The sequence below is a fragment of the Protopterus annectens genome, chromosome 10.part0 (genome assembly GCF_019279795.1).
Source record: "Protopterus annectens isolate FY-2018-M chromosome 10.part0, PAN1.0, whole genome shotgun sequence".
NCBI classification, from domain to species: Eukaryota; Metazoa; Chordata; order Ceratodontiformes; family Protopteridae; genus Protopterus; species Protopterus annectens.
Genome location: NC_056744.1, coordinates 720950538 through 720970464, shown reverse-complemented (window position 1 = coordinate 720970464; position 19927 = coordinate 720950538). Strand labels below are relative to the sequence as shown.

At 38.5% G+C, this 19927-nt stretch overlaps 1 protein-coding gene across 1 annotated transcript in view; it reads left to right on the top strand.

Moving 5' to 3' along the window:
- DOCK7 (dedicator of cytokinesis 7) overlaps window positions 1–19927 on the top strand; it is a 3076229-nt gene that overhangs the window by 2746514 nt on the left and 309788 nt on the right. Inside the window, exons 43-44 of the mRNA XM_044085545.1 lie at window positions 9025–9156; window positions 10317–10331. Of these exons, the coding sequence (XP_043941480.1) occupies window positions 9025–9156; window positions 10317–10331 (147 nt within the window). The remainder of the gene's footprint in view (window positions 1–9024; window positions 9157–10316; window positions 10332–19927) is intronic.

Below are 19927 nucleotides of genomic sequence, written 5' to 3'. Positions count from 1 at the left end.
AACTTTTGCTATGCTGGAGGGATTTTATTTCCAAGGGGAGTTGGTTCCAGGATGTAGTTGGGTTATAGTTATAGAGAAGGCAGCCTATTTTGGTTTTGGGTTTGTAGATGTCTAATAATTCTTGATGTGAGCTGCGTAGAGTCCTAGCAGGGGAATATTTGGATATAATATTGCAGAGGTTGGGGCAGAAGATAGAGGATAGAGTGGATGATTTGTAGTTGGTATAGTTGGAGCAGCTGAGGGAATTCTAGCCAGTCTAGTTGTTGTAGTGCTAAGCAGTGGTGTGACTTGTAGGTTTGGTTAGCTGCAAATCTGGCGATCTTATTATGGGTAGTTTCAAGCTTGGAAATAAGTGTAGAATTTAGGTTTGTGAATATGTGGCAGCTGTACAGGAGTGTTGGGAGTAATAAAGCCTGGGAGAGAGATATTCAGGCAGTGTTAGTTAAGTATTTCTTGCTACGGAAAAGGTATCCAAGTTTCTGATGAGTTGTTTTTACCGAGTTAGTAATATGGAGATCAAACTTAAACTGATCATCTATTGTAACACCTAGCAATTTAGTACTAGATTCAGCTGAGATGATAGTGTTGTTTCAGGATAAGATGGTAAATGTACTTTTGAGTGTGGTGATGTTTTTAGGGAGGAAGAGTAGGAGCTTAATTTTTTTTTGGATTAAGTATTAGTTTGTTATCACTAAGCCAAGTCTCAGTGGTGTGGAAGGATGCCTGGGTAGTTGAGTGGAGGTCAGTTGGGTTGTCAGCAGTGGTTATAACAGTTGAGTCATCAGCATATTGCACACAAGATGACTGGGGACAAGAGGAGTAGAGCAAGTTGGTGAAAATATTAAAGAGTAGTGGTCCAAGTATGGACCCTTGGGGGACGCCCATTTGTACAGTGAGAGGGGAGGATAGTGCAGAGAGCCGTTTAACTGATTGCTGGCAGTTAGAGAGATAGCTGGAGAACCAGGAGATAGGGGGAGAGAAATGTAAGGTAGTGAATTTATCTAGCAGGAGTGGGTGAGAGACCGGCTTTAGAAAGTTCAAGGAATAGGCATGAGACAAGTTTATTGTTATCATGAGCTAGGGAGACTGTGTTGATGAAAGATACGAGTGCGGCAGTTGTACTATACTTGGGACGGAAACCATGCTGTGTGGGTGTGAGAAGGTTTTCCTGGTGAAGGTAATGCATTATCTGCTTATGAATGCATTTTTCTAGGATTTTTGAGATTGGACAGAGTATGGCAATCGGTCTGAAGTTGGATATGTCTGAGGAGTTGCCCCCTTTGTGAATGGGTAGAGTAAAGAAATTCTTCCATACAGTGGGGGCTTAGGATTCAGAAATGGATCAGTTGATTAAGATGGATACAGGATAGGCAAGAGGTTCAGAGGCAATCTGCAGGAAGTAAGAGGGTAGCTTGTCAACAGATGGGGAACAAGGTTTAAGTTTAGAGAGTAATGACCTTACATAGTTAGTTGATACTGCTTTTAGAGAGAAGGAGTTAGGAGATTGGGTCTACTTCATGCTGTCGAAGGCCGACAATATCGAAGCTGATATTTTCGGCACCAGATTAGCAAAATCAAAAAACATTGAACGTTTAAACGGAAATCTCCGTAAGGGGAGATTTCCGTTTAGTTCAATGTAGTGTGGTCTCAGAGTTGGTATATTTAAGTGGGGGGGGGCAAAGCCCCCCCCCCATGGAGGTGGGGGTGCAGGGGGCGCAGCCCCCATCTTGCAAAGGTAAGTTTTTTATTTTTGTTTTTAGGCATTTTTTTAATCTTTCAATGTTTCAGAATTTGATGATATGGTGTCGGCCATATCAGATTCGATATTCTGAAACTTCGATAAGATAATATAGACGCAGGAGGGTTTGGAAGAGGTATAGAGTTTGTGGGGGTGCTAGTGTTGTTTCTGGGGGGGGAGAATTTATTATGGAGGTTACTGAGTTTATAAAATGATTGTTAAAGAAGTTGGCTATGTCTTCAGTTGTTGCATTGGGACATGGGTTAGGAGAGGAAGGGTTTCCTGGATGAAGAGTCTGTTTAACAGAGCTCCAGAATTTCTTTGGGTCTGATTTAAGAGTAGAGGGAGGATTGGCACAGAAGTTTATTTTGTCATAACGAATGATTTTTTTTAATTTTATTTCTGAGTTCTTTATATTTCTGATGAAGAGAAGGGGTCCTAGTTTTAGTCCACATTTTCCAAATCCTATCCCGGTCTTCATAAGAAAAGTTAGTTGAGTTTACTTTGGGCTTCTAATAAGGATGTCCCTGAGTGCTGTCTGCTGGAGATGTACTAGGTATGGCACACTTCAAGGAAGCTTCCAACTTGCCTGGGCATATGCAGAAATCCCATTGCTGGAAGTTAATGAGTTTAGCCTACCCTCCATGGTCATCTGGGTCCCCTTCAAAATATGTAAAACCCATAACATCGAGACCAGAACATCTAAAACCCATAAAATCTAAAACTCATAACATCTAAAATCAATAGCATGTATTAGTGTATCAGGAGATGTGTAAATGTTATAGTTTAATCTGTTAATGTTGTGGTATCACTATGAGATGTTGTAGTTTTCATTTCTATAGTTATTATTTATATAGTGTTTATTTTGCATGTGTTTTTTAGGTTATACAGGTAAGTGATATAAACATTATGTGTACATTCTTTATGGTGATTGTGATACAGTGTGGTTAGGAAATTAACTTTTCCCGGCTATAGTGCGATCTTGGATTTGGTATATTTAATTTATGGGGTGTGGGGTGCAGAGCCCCCCACATGGGGGGTGCAGGGGGGCTTCCCCCCCTGCAGAAACCTAGAAAAAAGTGTTTTTGGTATTTTGGTGGTGTTATATGTGGAGGGGATGTTATTTTTATGTGATTTGTAGTATTCGATGTTCTGATGCACATTTTCGATGTTATGAAATTCGATGTTTTGGGTTTTAGCTGTTCTGGTCTTGATGTTGTGAAATTAGACATTATGGGTTGTAGATGTTTTGAAGTAGGACCCCCCTCACCAGGACATATATCTAAAAAGTGGTGGATGTATAGCTGAGTGCCCTGCTCCTGATCTGCTCTGTTTTTTTTTTTTTTTTTGTGCTGATTTTCTCACAGATCTTCAGCAGAAGTGAAGAATTCATAGATAATTCTGCCCGTTTACTCCAAGAGGCAACATTGTCTTTGTTGTTACTATGGCTGGCAAAAAGGTTTTCAATTCGCTTCCGTTACCTGCTGCAAAAGAAAGCCTATCAATGAACTGTCAAGTTAAATTTTTGTATAACTGGAGTTTAAGTGCAGTTTCAGTCTTAAATGCATCCCACAGACTGTTATGGTTTATTATTTTATTTATTTATTTTATTTTACATTTGTTAACCAGGAAAGTCAGACTGGACACACATCCATTTTCAGCGGAGGCCCGGGGAGAAAAGCTCCAGTAGCATGTCATAAAGAAATTACACAAGAATATCATACAGAGATATAGCTTCCATAAAAACATAAGTTATTTATAGATGAACAATTCGTTAGTAAAGTCAGCATACAGCATTCTGGTAGTATGGTTTATATAGAATATAAAATATAAACACAAAAGAAAAACATTTTTTTTCTTTCTAAATTATGAGTACTCTTAATATTTTGTTACTGAGATAACCAGTGATTATTAAGCTTTACAGTGATAGGAATTAGGGAACCTTTAGTAGAATCCTTGAACATGGTATTGGTGCAAATTAACCTGGGGAGTAGCATGAACAAAGCCAATTGTTTGAGAAGTGGGTTCTCAGGAGTTTCTTAAATTGAATAGTGGAGGTAGTGGAGGTTATTTGGCTAGGTAGTGAGTTCCAGATTTTGGCAATATTGCAGGCAAAGAGAGATTTGCAAGCATCATTTTTGTGTCTTTTAACGCATATTAGGTTCTGAGAACTAGATCGTAAGGCTCTGGTAGGGATGTGGGGGTTAAATATATTTTGAAGTGCAGGGTTTTTTTCTGGAAGGTAGAAGAGATTATGCGCTATTGTGAGTTGATTAAACAGAAGTAGTTGAGGTAGCTTGAGCCAATTGAGTTGGTTAAGGGTGAGACAGTGGTGGAATTTGTATGAGGGTTCAGTAGCAAACTTGGTTATTTTGTTATAACAAGATTCCATTTTGTTCAGATCACTCTGGTGGAGATTAGTAAGGATGGATAAGAGATGAGGTTTTGCAATGGTAGCTTTGGTTTGTTTAGTTATAAAGTGTTTGTTCCTATAGAGAAGTCCTAGTTTTTTATTAACTTTTTTAATGGTTTGTGCTATATGGATGTCAGATTTGAGGTTATTGTCTATTTCTACACCTAACAGTTTAGTATGTGCAGTTGGAGTGATTTGAATGTTATCTTTGGAGTGAATGGTGAAAGTGTTGTTGAGGGGAGGAGCATGACCTAGGCCGAAAATAATTAATTTAGTTTTTTTTGGGTTAAGAATAGGTTTGATGTTTGTGAACCATGTTTCGGCTAGAGTAAGTGTTTTGGGTGAGGATTTGCAGTTCCTTTAATGTGGGGGCAGCACTTATAAGGGTGGTGTCATCTGCATATTGTACTACTGATTCTGTGAGTGAAGAGGAATTGATTTGGTTGATGAATAGTGAGAACAATAGTGGGCCAAGGATGGATCCTTGAGGGACACGTATGGATACTGGTAGCAGAGGGGGGACAGCTGGTCATGCCATAGGACTGCCTGCTGTCGACCAGATAAGTAGCTAGTAAACCATGATATAGTGGAGGGGCTAAGGCTTAGGGTAGATAAACTTTGGAGAAGAATGTTATGGTCTATCATGTCAAAGGCTTTAGATAAGTCTAAGAAAATGAAAGATACAAATAGTCCCTTATTTCTGTTGTGGTTAACTATATCTGTAAATGATAGTAATGCTGCGGTGGTGCTGTGGGATGGTCTAAAGCCATGCTGGGTTTTGGAGATTAAGTTGTTTTGTAAGAGGTACCGAAGAAGTTGGGAATGTACAAGTCTCTCTAATATCTTGGATAGAGGTGAGAGTAGTGTGATTGGGTGGTAGTTGGTGAGTTCCAAGGAGTTGTCCCCTTTGTGCAGTGGAATAATGTGTGATGTTTTCCACAGTGTGGGGACTTTGAATTCTGCAAGTGACCTGTTTATGAGGATGGATACAGGATAGACTATGGCATCTGCTGCTATCTGAAGGAATTTGGCTGGTAGGGTGTCAGCAGCTAGTGTGGTTGGTTTGAGTTTAAGGAGCCTTGAAATCATTTTAGTGGGTACAGGGTGTAGGGAAAAGTTGGTATTCTTTTGAGTAGTAGGGTGGGTTTTGCTAGCACGTGGTATAGGGCTGCTAGTGGTATTGAGGGCATTAGTAAGGGTTTGGACTGTTTCGGTAAAGAACTTGTTAAATTGTGTGGGAATGTTCTCTGGTTGTTTGGTAGTACTGGGGTTGGGGTGGTGGCTTTACCTGGGAGGATTATGCCATTTATTGTAGCCCAAAATTTCTTAGGGTTGTTGGCATATTTTTCCTGCATGTTTTTGTAGTAGTTACTTTTGTCTAGTTTAATTTGTTTTTTGGCTTTGTTTCGAAGGTGTTGGTAGGTTTGCCTCAGATTACTGGTTTTGTTCTTTTGATATTGACTCCAGGCCTGATCCCTCTCTTTCATTGTAGTCTTAGTATCTTTAGTTAGCCATGGAGCATAGTTAGCTTTTAGTCTTGTAGTTCTGGAGGGGGCATGACCATTTAGGATTTGCAGGAAAGTGGAGTTAAAGTACTGTACGGCATCATCTAGAGATAGTAGTGTTAGGGGTGTCCAATTACAGCTTTGTAGTTAATTGAGGAGGTCAGTTGTTTTAAAGGTATTTTTGTTACGTATTACTCTGAGGTTGGGTTGGCTTATGTAATGGGGTCTGTTCCGAATTAGGTAGGTTGGTTGATGATCACTTAGACTGTCAGGAAGAGACAGCCAGGGTGCCATGCTAGAGTGGGGTCAGATAACAGAATCCAGTCTAAGATGGATTCGCGTTTTGAGGTTTTGTTTGTTGTGGTTGGGGTGTATATAATTTGGGTTAATCTATGGAGGTTAATATGGGTATTTGGAGTGTGGCTAGAGCAGTTCAGCCAGTCAATATTAAAGTCACCTAATAGTACAGTTTCTTGTGGCATGGAGTTTGAGATCCAGTTTAGCAGGTTTTCCATTATAGTAGTGTTATTGCCTGGTGGAATGTAGCCACCTGCAATAATGATATGTTTGTTTGAGTTTAGTTTTAATTTGGCAAGGATTAGTTCAACAGCTTTGATTTCTTGGGTGTTATAATCAATTTGTTCAATGGTGAGATGATTTTGGAACAGTATCGCCACCTCCCTTTTTCTCTACTCTATCTCTTATAGCCAGGGGCTGCAATCTCATTATTATGGTGTTCTGGTTTAAGCCATGTTTCAGTTAGCACTGTTATTTCCGGTTTATATTTAGCTAGAAGGGCATGAAGGTCCTGGATTTTAAGTATACTTCTTGCATTTATGCTAATGAAGAGGAGAGAGGAGGTAGGTCTATAGTATAGAGGGTTTGGCTGATTAGAGTTTTTGTAGGTTGTTGTGGTGGACCCTAGATTAGGGTGAATGTCACCACAGCGAATGAGTTTGTGGAGTAGGTGAAGATACAGTTTAGTTAGTTTGTGTAGTAATTTAGTATGTTTTAATGAGGAGTGAGGGTTAGTTCTAACTGACAGTTTGTAGTGTGAGTAAGAGCCTGATCTAGAGGAGGTGAGGTCTAGTGGTGTTATAGGGAAGTTACAAAGTTTCAAGGGAGTGGATAGAGGTTCGGTTTGCCATTGGGGGGGGGGGGTACTGATATTTAGTGGAGTGTGGTAAGAGGAGAGGTAGGAGAGCAGGAGAAAGGTGATGATAATACATAGGTAGAGTAGTGCTTTTATTAAGTGGGACTGTTGTTTATAGTTCATCATGTTTGGTGAAGAGTATTTAAGGGTAGTATATTAAAGTAAGTGGGTTTGATATACTAATGAGTGATAGTAAGGGTTGTGGTGAAGGGTGTTGATTTGTAAGTGATATGTGTGGTGTGAAACTCTAATTGGGTCGGAGGGAACTGATAGAGGGTGTGGTGTCTAACTATAAATGTAATTGATATGCGGGTGGGTGGGAATGGGGGTAGGGTAGGGGAGCAGAGTGAGCATAGCGAACGGAGTGGGGCAGAGCCAGTAGTACAAGACACTGGAGAGTTTGAGAGACTATCAGTGTTATGTGAAAGAGAGCCTATTACTGCAATATGTATCCTATATGGGTGGAAGGTAGTTATGTGGCAGTTAAGTAACCTTAGAATAAATTCAAACAAAATAGTCAGTATATCAGAGATGTGTGTTGTGTAATTCAGGGAGCTGGAGTGTGGGCAGGATTGGTAGGAAGAGGCAAAGGTGCACTCTAGATTATGGAGGAAAAGGAGTGCAGTTTAACTAAGAAGGTAACAGATATATGGGGGGGGGTGATGCCTGCCGATGCAGCATTTGACCACACTAAAGTCAGTCAGCTGTCCTTAAGGGAGCACACTATGTAAAGTACACTAAACCAAGAAAGTTAACATACATTCACTACTTTCAGGCTATGGTTCTCTCAAACTTCTTTGCTGGGTCCACAGTATTTTCTGGGCAGTTCTTCTTAACTGATGTAGGTATTTGATGGTAGAGGGGAACCCTTAAATAATGGTTACGAAAGGTCTGGAGGAGGGAAAGAGATAGCTATTACTCAGGGTGTTTGCATACAGGCTAGGACAGGCTTTTTGCTCAAAAATTGCTTTCTTTTTCTTTTTGCACTACTACCATGGTATACATGGTTCTAGCACAACAAGTTGGTCATTCAGGTGTTATATTTAAGCAGTTTTACCTTATAAACAGCAAAAAACAGTTCAGGAGGTATTCACTTATCTTACTTAAACAGTGCACTCATCAAACAGCAAGACCAATTTAGAAACTGCAAGGTCCCAGACATGTAGAAATATCCATGAAGCAGTAAGCCAAGTGGAGCTATGGTATCTGAGAGTACATTTAAATGTCTCAGTACAATGAGAGGGGGCTGGATATGTCTCCAACTCTGTTTACCCCTGCAGATCAAGCAGAATCTTAATCTGCAGTTATTTAGACCGGTAACCCAAGCCAAATGTTGTCCACACAAAAAGTGGGTTACAAGGACTTAACTATAAGTTTTATCTAACAAGTACGGGATGTATTCATTGACATAATCATCAACATACATAAATGTGCTGGTTACAGTTGTCAGTGAATTGCACAACTCAGCAACACATGACACCTAACAGCCAGTTTGGAAGAAAGGCAAGTAGTATTATAAACGGGTGTAAATGTGCATTAGTCACGTTCTGAATCAGTTATAAGTAAACCATTGAAGTTGGTTATAACCTCCTTACTGTATACAGTACCAAAGTATACCGTTTTTGATGCACAGTGTGTTATTTTTGCATTGTATTTTGTTGATGAGTATGGCCTCTGTTTTTTTTTCTTGGAGTTGAAAAGTCCTGTAATGATATTATGAAAGTCCAAACCTACAATACCTCACTACCAAGATTAATGCATACTCTACTGTATTTCAAAATTAAATGCATCAACATTTTTTTACTTCTTAGATAAGTTGCCAGCTAGATCTGGGAGGTGGAACACATTCCATTGACAATATCTAGGAATGTCGTTACATAATACCAAGGAAGCTGTTCTAAAGAATCCATTTTTTGATTACCTACAGTCCTGTATAGATATTTGAAAATCATTGCCCACTACTACTATGAAATCATTTTATGGATATAGTTACAGGAGAAACTTTATAGACAGTGAAACCAATTGTTTTTGCAAAATCACTTGTACTTTAATATGAGGAGTATAACTGGAAATTAAAAAAAATAACTTGTAAAAGAGTGCTTAGAATGTGACTATACATATATGTATTTTTAATATTTAGGATACGTATATAGCAAATCTGTATCATTCAAATGTTACAGTGATTGCTTGCAACATTATTGCTTTTGTTTTGCAGTCTGGCATGTATGAAGCAGTAAATGAAGTTTACAAAGTTCTGATTCCAATTCATGAAGCTAATAGGGATGCTAAAAAGCTAGCGACTATTCATGGCAAACTACAAGAAGCATTCAGCAAGATTGTCCATCAGGTAAAATATTTTTTTTTTCATTTGGAATACTTTATCTAAATAAGACTTTTAGGTTTTCAAGTAGCTGTAGTTTGTGTTGTTTATATTGTTTAGCTTTTTTATTTCCTAAATCTGTGCAGTTATGACACTCTGTGAGGCCTGCTATGAAGTTACTACATTTTAACCAGAAGCTGCAAGCTGGTTTTCTGTATAAGCAAAAGTGACTGGTTACACAGATGTTGATGATGATTACTTGTTTGGAGTAGCACACTGGCACAGCACTTCTCATTGCTGTCTGACAGCTCTTGATTGTCCTGTTCAGTTGGTGCTTTCTTTTTAAAGTATGCATATCTTCCCTGTTGATGTGGTTTTTTGCTAAGTGCTCTGGTTTCCATCCACATCTGAAGTACATGTGAAATGGAGTTCCCCTAAACTGTCGATAGGTATATATTCCATGTATGAGTGGCTGTGTGTGTATATGACTTGTGGTGGACTGGTGTCTCTTGCAGGATTAATTTGTCTACTTTGTACCCACTGTTTGCTAATACAGGCACTAGCTCATTCACTATGGCCCTACTGTGCTGAAGGTTATTAGAGAATGAATGGATTTTCCCCTTGTGCATTAGACCCTTTTTCTTCCATGGGTTTCTAATATTGAAAGTCTGTGCTTGCCTCCTTGATGAATAAACAACCCTAATTACAGGCTGCATTTGTGGCATATGACTTGAGCTTGTAATTCTTCATGCCAGAATGATTTTTTTTCTCTTAAGTATTTCACAAAAATTACAGCCATTTTCTTTGTGATTTCCTTTTTTGTGGGAGAGGTTGAAATACATTTAATTTCTAATACTCTGATTTCCTTTTTTGTGGGAGAGGCTAAAATAATACATTTAATTTCTAATACTCTGATTTGGGATCTAAGTGTTGAAAACTTGTTAGTATGGTCTGCACCAGAATATATAACAGTTATGTTCAGTCAGAAACATAGCAACATTAAAAAACATTATCATTCACTTTTCTTAGTAATAACATCAGTAAGGAAACATAGTTGAGAAGAAATGCAAAACATGAAAAGCCAACTTGCTGTCAAGAGGCATTGTAATAAAAAGTACATGCATTAGGTGACACGGTATTTTTTTTCATTTTATTCTGTTCTTATTGTTTTACTTCCTACAATACAGAGCACTGGCTGGGAGGTAGGTAACATTTCAGCAACTAGTGAACACTAATAATCTGGCCCAGTTATTCATACAGATGCTTGACCCACATGTGCTAGTTGTGGGTATTCTTGTGCCGTTTGCTCTGCTCTGAATGAATTCATTAACCAAGGAAATACTCTTGACACTACCATTTCATTTGTATGTTTCTTGTTCCTTTGTTAGCAAGCAGTGCATGGATAGCAACATGTTACACTAATGAGATTCTTTGGTGAATGAGACACTTTATAATTAATGGTCTGTTTTAGAAGAAATATCCATACTGTCTGTCACCAACACTCACACAAAAAATACAAACAAAAAAAATAACCTGTTTTCATACATTTCATCCCAGCCACAGGGTTCGATTTATGTACTTGCCCTCAGAGGTGAGAGCTTTTTGTAAACAGTTTTGTAATGATAAAAATAAAATAATTTTGGACTGCATTTGTTATTTAAGGAGTACACAAGGATCTGAATTTGGTACTGTTGCCTACAGTTTTTATAGGCTCATGCATTGTTTTAACACAATGCAAGCTAAATCGACCCCTGAAACCACAGATGTTTTTTTTTTCTTATGCAGCATCTTACAGAACATTTTTTGCATGATGTGATACACCCATAGCTTCTTTGCTTGTCCACTGTTGTGTTGTGCTTCCTCGGTTTTCTATATTTTTCAGTACTTTGAGTTTGTATTGCTTTTAAGTATTTGGTGCATGTCTTCTGTTAAAGTGTTTGACTTTTGTGTTATTATCAAAGCAATTGTTGATTTGCTACTGATTTAAAGTTCCTTGACCTGATTAAAATACTTTCTGTTCTCTCCTCTATTATCCCGGTTGCTGACCCCTCCCCACTTTTACAATTGTCTGTTATGGTAAGTTCCTGCTTTGTGAATTTTTTTATTTCATTCTTTGGAGAATTTTATATTTTCATTTGGGTTATGCCAGCTTTAGTTACATTCCTTTTCCTTTAAATTTATGCTTAACAGTAGAATTTATATATATTTATTTGGGTTACACCAGCTGCAGTTTTATTCCTTTCCTTTAACTTTATGCTTGACTGTAATTAAAGGATCTTATTTTAAGTAAGTGAATTAACATTTTGTCAGTGGGCTTGTGATTGGGTTCATCCTTTTTTCCTTTGCAGCTTTTATTTTTTTTACTCAACAGCTCTCGTGCTTGAGGGTATGTATACTGTATGTATTTGAGTATGGTGTGGTATCATAGCTAACCTTGAAAAGCACACCTAGTACCTGAACCCACCAGTTCTTTTCTGCATAGTTTGGATGTCAAGCTTAACTTCTATAATGGAAGTGTTCCAGTGTTTGATGCTTAAAGAACCAGAGCCTAAGAAATGTTTGTTAAATAACAAGCCAGTATGCATACCAGGAATGTGCTACTGCATGGGAAAAGAGCACGCACAACATGCAGCTCTGCTGTAAGTGCCACCAATTCAACCTAGACTCTTATAGACTTAAGATAAAGCTTATGGACTCCTTTCTGTCTGGAGAATTGTGGTGGTTGAAAGAGTCGAGTACAAGGATCATTGTGAGTCTCCATCATACCCCCATACCCCCTCAGACTTTTATCATAACATCTTTGCATTTGTCCTCTGCTTTTGTGGATTACAGAGTGCATGAAAATCTCACCTATGGTTTACCTCTTCGAAGAGTGTGTCCTGAGAGTGTTGGTGCAGTCCCATCCCTTGGCATTCAGATAGAGTACTGTAATGGCTACCTGGATCCAAGGAAGTGGTCATTTAAGTTACTTGGCCATAGCTCTAGGGTAGTATTGGGTCAGAATAATATCATACTACCTCTCAGGGCTTGTTCGCACAAGCTGAGGTGGATACACTGTGGCCTTCCACTCTGGAGTACAACACTCAAGTCCAAGACCATGCAGCTCTTTTTGAAGCCAGGACTTGACCTTATGGGTGCAGGAGTGTGCAGAACCTGGCATGATCCCAGCACTGGACCTGGTGCAGCCCCTCAGATTCTTTCATCTCCATTGGCATGCGCTTCAAGCACCAATTTACTGTCACCCAGCATTTCTCTATTGCATTCTGAATTCCATTTACTTTATTTGTCCATGATCCTTTATTTATTTATTTATTCTACATTTGTTGACCAGGTTAGTCCGACTGAGCTTAGTAGCTCATTTTCAGTGGAGACCCAGGGAGAAAAGCTCCACATTAAGATACAATCTCATTAAATAAGAGAATTAGATTATATGACAAACAGTAGGAGTTCAGCAACTACATACAATATTAGGTATAGCTGTTACAGATAATAAGGATATGCCAAGATCAGGGTAATAATCTGTTACTAGAGAAATACAAAAATTGTTCTAAATTCCTAAAACAACAATAATTTGTAGGATGTTATGGCTAGTGTTGATTAAAAAATAGGAGAGCTTATAGGAACAGAGTGAGGCAGAAGGGAGATGTGTAAAGGAGGTAGATGGGCAATAATAGCATATAAGATAGTGTAGGAGAGGGGCTAGTGAGATGATGCTGGAAGAAAAGGGAGAAATTGTATAGGGAGAGAGATTGGGTAGAAGGGGAGGGGGTGAAAAGGAGTCTTTGGTATGAGGGAGTGAATTTTAGGGAGGATGAGTGCAGTGGCAAGACCATTTTGTTTTTAGGTATTCTCTAGAGGCTGTTTTGAATTGATTAGGGTGTTTAAGGGATCTAATTCCTAAGAGAAGTTTATTCCAGGATGTGGCAGGGTTGTAACTGTAGAGGGTACAACCAGTTTTGGTCTTGGGTTTATATATTTGTAGCAGGTCTAGGTCAGAGCTACAGAGAGACCTTGTTGGAAAATATTTAGACATAATGAAAGTAAGGCTAAGGCAGAAAGAGTGCTGTTAAAGGATAGAGTGGATAACCTGTAGTTGAGGAAGGAGGAGCAGATGGGGTAATTCAAGCCAGTCTAATTGTTTTAGGGAAAGACAGTGGTGTGACCTGCAAGTATTATTAGCAACAAATCTAGCCTCCTTATTGTAGTTTGATTCGAGTTTGGTTAGGAGGCATGAGTTCAGATTGATAAGAATGTGGCAACTATATAATAAACTAGGAAGAAGGTAAGCATGGGAGAGAGTAATTTTTGCTTTGCTTTGCTAATTAAGTACTTTTTGTTGCGGTAAAGGAGTCCTAGTTTTTGGTGTGTCTTTTTAATACAGTTAGACACATGTAAATCAAATTTAAGTTGGTCATCAATTGCGACTCCTAGGAGTTTTGTGCTAGATTCAGCTGTGATGGATATGTTATTGCTGGATAGCATAGTAAAAGTAGATTTGAGATTTGTAAGGTTTTTGGGGAGAAAGAGTAAGAGCTTGGTTTTCTTAGGGTTGAGAATTAGTTTGTTGTCCTGGAGCCAGGATTCAGTGGAGTAAAGGTTGCTTGGGTAGAAGAGTAGAGGTCTGAGGGAGTGTCAGAGATAGTGATAACAGTTGAGTCATCTGCATATTAAATAAGGGATGACTGGGGACATGAGGTATGTAGTAAATTAGTGAAAATATTAAAGAAAAGTGGGCCAAGAATAGATCCTTGGGGGACTCCCATCTTCACTGGGCGGGGAGGGGAGAGAGCAGAGAGCCATTTGACAGATTGCAGGTGGTCTGAGAGGTAACTAGAGAACCAGGAAATGGTAGAAGAGAAATTAAGGTTTGACAGTTTGGCTTGAAGCTAGAAGCAGTCTGTAGCCAGGATAGGGCAGGTATCTCCCTCCCTGTTTGCTTCTTCTGAGGAATCAGAAGAGTAGGAGATCATTATCTTGGAGACAGATAAAGGCAGTGAAGACCACCCACCCTTACATCTGTACGAGATGACACTTTTTGGAAAAGCCCCATGCTCATAACATCCACTGTGGACTGGCCGTATGTCCTACTTTCCTTCCCCCGATCCCTTCTGTGAAGCCTGAAATCAAGAATGCTGCCTTTTTGAAACCCTTTACTTAGAATAGTCTTCTGGTGACCTGAGCACTAGAGGACAAACCTGGTCTCAGTAAAAATTAATGTCCATTATACCATGAAATGTGACAGATTCATGTCACAAACACTTCCTAACAATGGGATAAACTCCTTTTTGAAATTAATTTTTTTTAAATTTATTTTCATTTTGTTTACCAGGAAAGTCCGACTTGGTTGTCACAGGAGGATGCATTGCGAGAAAAGCTCCAGTTTACAAGAAAGACATTTAATTTAAAAGTATGCGTTTAACAATATAGGAAAAGTAATACAGGACGTATTTTATAACATTTATTAATAGTTTATTAAAAGGTGTAAGAGGTTAGTTTGGTATAAACATTACAGGTGAAATTAAATATTTATTTGCATTCATTACAGTAAGCCATCATTAGCAGATTTTATATTCAAACAGGTCTTAAGTTTAATGATAAGACATTATATAATTTCCAAGGCATTGCAAAAGTAGTTAATTATAGGGCAGAGCATGTAAACAGGAGGTGATCAGGAAGAAGGGTGAGATATGTTTAGAGAAGGAGGTAAGATTAGTTGTGATTGTGATAGTTTTCAGTGGGAAGGATACAGCAAAGTGAGCTGAGTGATGGAGAAGTGTAGTTAGACTGGAGTGGGAGTTATGGTGGTTTGGTAGGGGTATTGGGAGATAGTTTTGTGTGCGTGCACGTGTGTGTGTGTGTGTGTGTGTGTGTGTGTGTGTGTGTGTTTTATTTATTTATTTTTTGGTAAGGGTAATAGGAGCTGATTTTGTGTTTTTCAGAGTAAGAGGGTATTGCAGTTATAGTATAGTGTCAAAAAGCATGTTTTTACTTTTAACGTTTGAATGAGATGTTGTTATCCTAATTTTCATAGGTAGCGAATTTCAAAATTTATCAATACTGGAAGACAGTGTAGTGCATGTCATGGAAGACAGTGTAGTGCAGTGTCATGGAAATTGAGAACCCCCATAACAGACACTTGGCCTGAGATCTCAGATCTTAGGGGTTGAGGAGGGGTGTACCATTCTATTAAAGTTTGATTGACAGGACATTTTTGTGTTTGGTAGGGGATATTATGGGCAGCTTTTAGTTAGGTAAGGTTTAAATGATTAGGAAGATATAACCAGGTTAGTTCTTGGAGGGTGAGACAGTGGTGAGTGTGACTGGGGAGATGCTCTGCAAACTTGGCTGTTTTATTATAGCATTGTTGTAGTTTAACTGCCTGTGTTTTAGAGGCGAGTGAATATGGTAGCAGTTTGGCAGTAGGTAAGCTACAGCTGCAGTTTTATGTGCTAGGTTGAAGAGGTGGGGGAGGTGCTCTATATAGAGTAACAATTTTTTTTTTCCAGCAGCTTGAATATGAGAGTCAAAGGTAAGCTTATTGTCAGTTGTTGCATCCATTAGTTTTATGGTGGAGACAGCATCTATGGGAGTCTTTTGCTGGGAGGTGATTTTGAGGGGTTGATCAATTTTGGCTAAATTCCTGGGAAGGAATAGCATTATCTATTTTATTATTATTTTTTTTTTTTGCATTGGTGAATATTTGAAAGTTGTTGAGCCAGTTTTGTATGTTTGAGAAGGGTTGTTGGATAAGAGACTGTAGTTTGTGTAGGTTTGTAACTGAGCAGATGAGTGTTGAGTTATAGGCATATTGTATGGAAGGGGTAGGACTCTGAGTGCATACTATTTGTAAGTATGTTAAATAGCAATGGGCCGAAGATTGAACCTTGTGGAACATCTTCTGAGACTGTTTGGTAGTGTGAGAGAACGGATTCCCATTTCATGAATTGGGTTCTATTGCCAAGATAGATTTTGAACTGAGTGATTGCTGAGTGTGTCAGTCCCCGACTGGATATGGTTTGTAGTGTACTTGTCAAGTGTACCTCATTACAAGGAATTTTCCTAATTTGGGGACTTAGGTTTATGTTCCTCAAAGTTCCACATTGAAAGGGTCTGTCACACATTCAGTGTTAGCAATTTTTTTACAGATATCCATGGTATTTAGAACTAAATCATAGTCATTCATTAAAAGAGCCATTCTGCAAGTAAAAATGTCACATTTTAACCACTCTGTGAACTTGGTAGTTGAAGTTTTTAGTAAGCTGTTAGTGTTTCACATTTTGCCCATTTGTTCCACATTGAGAGGCAGTGTTCCTCGATTAGGCAATAGAAGGTTGAGAGGTATGGTTTGTAGAAGGTTTTGATGAGGAACAGTGTCTAAGGTTTTGGACAAATCTAGGAATATAGCAGACATGAGTCTGTTTTCATTCCTGTGGTGATTTACAGTGTAAAGAAAGTAGAGAAAGGCAGTTGTAGTCCTATGAAAGGGACAAAAGCCACGGTGAGCATAAGAGAGTAGATTGTTATTTAAAAGATAGGAAAGGAGCTGAGAGTGGATGCATATTTCAAGTATTTGTAAAAGTGGAGAGAGGATAGCAATGGGTCTGTAGTTTGGTACTTCAAAGCTACATTTCACTTTGTGAATGGGTAGGATTGTGGATTGCTTCAATGAAGTTGAAATATTTGACTATTTAAGGATCAATTAATGAGAATACTGACAGGGTAGGGTAGAGTTTCAGTGGCCTTTGATAGATATTTTGTTAGGAGGGTGTCAGCTGCTAGTCTCGTAGGTTTAAGTTTTGACAGCAGGTTTCTAATATAGCTGGTTAAAATTGGCTTGATATTGAAATGAGGGTATGTTATGGTTATGGGTGTTGGGTGGGTAAGGACTGTTTGGGGACTGTTCTTTGTGAGGGATTTTACTACATTTATTAAATACTCACTGAATTTGTTGGCTATGTCACAGTCTGTCTCATTTGGTAATGGACTTGGTTGTTTGGGTTTGCCTGATTTTCAGAGGTTATTTATTTTTTCCAGACACCTTTATTGAATTATCACTAGTGACATAAATACATTTAATTTCATATAAAAGTAATCAAACTATATTAACATAAACATTATACTTCATATATATTGCTATATATCATATAACCTAAGCAATATTGCATAAATTATCAAATTCTTGCTTTTTTTTTTTTTTTTTAACAAGAAACGTTTTCATTAAACCATCACTTACTACATAGGCAATCATATATTTATATTAATTAAAGTAAACCACGCTAACAGAATCCTAGTCACAAGCATTTTCCATCACAAACCATACTGACACACTCCCAGTTGCAAACATTATACATCACTTGTAATTTACCCAATCTTTCTCACTCAAAACAGTGCATAGCTCACTTAACTCCTGCTGCCTTTTAGGCCTCATTCCTCCCCTGTATGTATTGTTCCCACAGTTCCCATTTTTCCCTATGTAGTTTGCTCCTACCCTTTTCTAAAGATCTCAATTCCAGTTGTTTTGTCTCTGTTACTATATTCACTACTTCCAGGATAGCTGGTTTAGATTTTGATTTCCATTTTCTAGTAATTGCTTTCTTGGCAGCCACTATTATTAGACACAGCAAAGCTTTACCATGTCTAGGCACTTCCGATTCTGTGTCTTAGCTCAGAAAAATCGTCTCCCTCGTCAGACCAATCTGCCCACCCAGCATCTGCAACAGTGCATCCCACAGGGAATCCTTAAAGTCCACCAACCCACTCCACTTCCAGAAAATGTGTTCCCAATTACCTCTTTCTTCTCCTTCACACCTCCAACATTTACTGTCTACCTGAAGTCTACTTGGGGTATAAAAATATCTATGTAAGTATTTCCAGGCAAAAATCCTAAATCTTCTAGATTTTGTTGCATATTTGGGAAGACATACATGCATCCTCCCATTCTTTCTTTGTGAATTGCTTATCCACTCTCTCTTCCCAGTCCTTTCTAACCTTCTCTGATTCTTATAGTTATAGTGCAATATTTTATATGCTGTACTAATTATTATTTTTTTACTGGCAGCTTCTGTTCTAGATTCTATTAAAAACACTACTAGTGCTTGTCTTTCATTTATGACCCCCTATTGCTTTCTCTTTGCCTATATTCTGATATCCATCCCTGATAGGGAAGGCAATCTCTAACCTGCAGTCCAAATAAATTCTTGGAGTCTTCCATTCTAGCATCTTTCCCTCTCTAGTTATTTGCTCCCAATACCTCGGTTCCTTTTTGCCAGTTTTCTCCAATAACTTCCGGCCTCTCTTGCCTATTGTCTGTATCACTAATTGCAGTCATCCCTATCGTCAGAATCTCCTTTCTCTATTCCCGTATTGGTTTAGTTCTAGAATACTTTCTGCTACTTTATGGATATAATATGCATGAATATCGTTCTCCTTAAAGGCCTGCATCCAAAATCCCAGTCTCTTCTTATTTCTTGAGCTTCCCCCATGTTTCGTCGTCATCCCTTTCCACTTTGAATTACAGCTTTCTGCTTGTACTATGTATAGAAGTCTTAACTGTGCAGCTCTGAAATACCCTTCCAGATTGAGTAATTCCAATCCACCCTGTTCTGTGGGAAGAATCAGCTTATCCCACTTGGCTCTTGCCATCTTCCCCTCCAAGATAAAGTCCTTCAGCTCTTTATTAATTGCTACCCACAACTTCTTCTGTGGTTGATAAAAATATGCCTTACCTGTGTATAAGACTTTTTTTTTCTTTCAGCTTTTCACGGTTAGGGGTCACCACAGCGGAACTCCGGTTTGCTAATGATTGGCCTTAGATTTTTATGGTGCCAAGGTGACAGCCCGATGCCCAGCCTTCAACGAAGGCACACCCATTCACGCATGTCTTTTGAACGCCACTCGAAAAACATTTTAACTGCTTGTATCTTACTATCCATATCCATATAACAAAGCTTCCATTTTCTCAGTTTTTGTTATCTTTTGTTTAGTTTCTTCCCACATATCTTTAGCTGCCACACTAGTATAATTTTTAATCCATACTATTAAATGTTTCATTTTATCATGTCCTGAACCAGTCCATGTGTGGGTACATAATTTACTGCTGTTGCCTTTGCTTTATTAATTTTGTATTGTGAAAAGATTTGAAACTGCCTCAAAAATGTTCCACAACACTGTAATGTCTTTTTCTGGTTTTGTCAGGTACAAAATAATATCTGCAAATAAAGACAGTTTTTCTTGACTACCATACCAATTATATCCTTGAATTTCTGAGTCCTTTATTTTCTTTGCCAGTGATTCTAAATATAATGCAGATAATAAAGGGGAAAGAGGATACCCCTGCCTGGTTCCTCTGCTCAAGCAGAAATGATCAAAGAGGACTACACCCACTTTAATTTTTGCCTCCGATCCCTGGTATATTCTCCTAATCAACCTCATAAGTTTTTCAGGAAATGCAAATGCTTCCATTGCCCTGCTCATAAAGTCCCAGCTTACTCTGTCAAATGCTTTCTTTGCATCATGACCCACCAACAATAGCATTTTCTTACATTCTGCTTCCCTCTGGATCATCAACGTTCTGTTAATATTGTCAACTGTTTGCCTCCACCCCATAAATCCACATTGATTCATATCTATCAGTTTTGGCATTACCTTTGCCATTCTTTTAGCTATTATAGACATGAACACTAATGGGCCTGTATGAAGCTGGATCTGATGGATCCTTACCCTCTCTGGGTGTTATAGCTACCACTGCTTTCTTCCAGGATGGTTGTACTCCTCTTCGTAAGATATCGTTAAACAACAC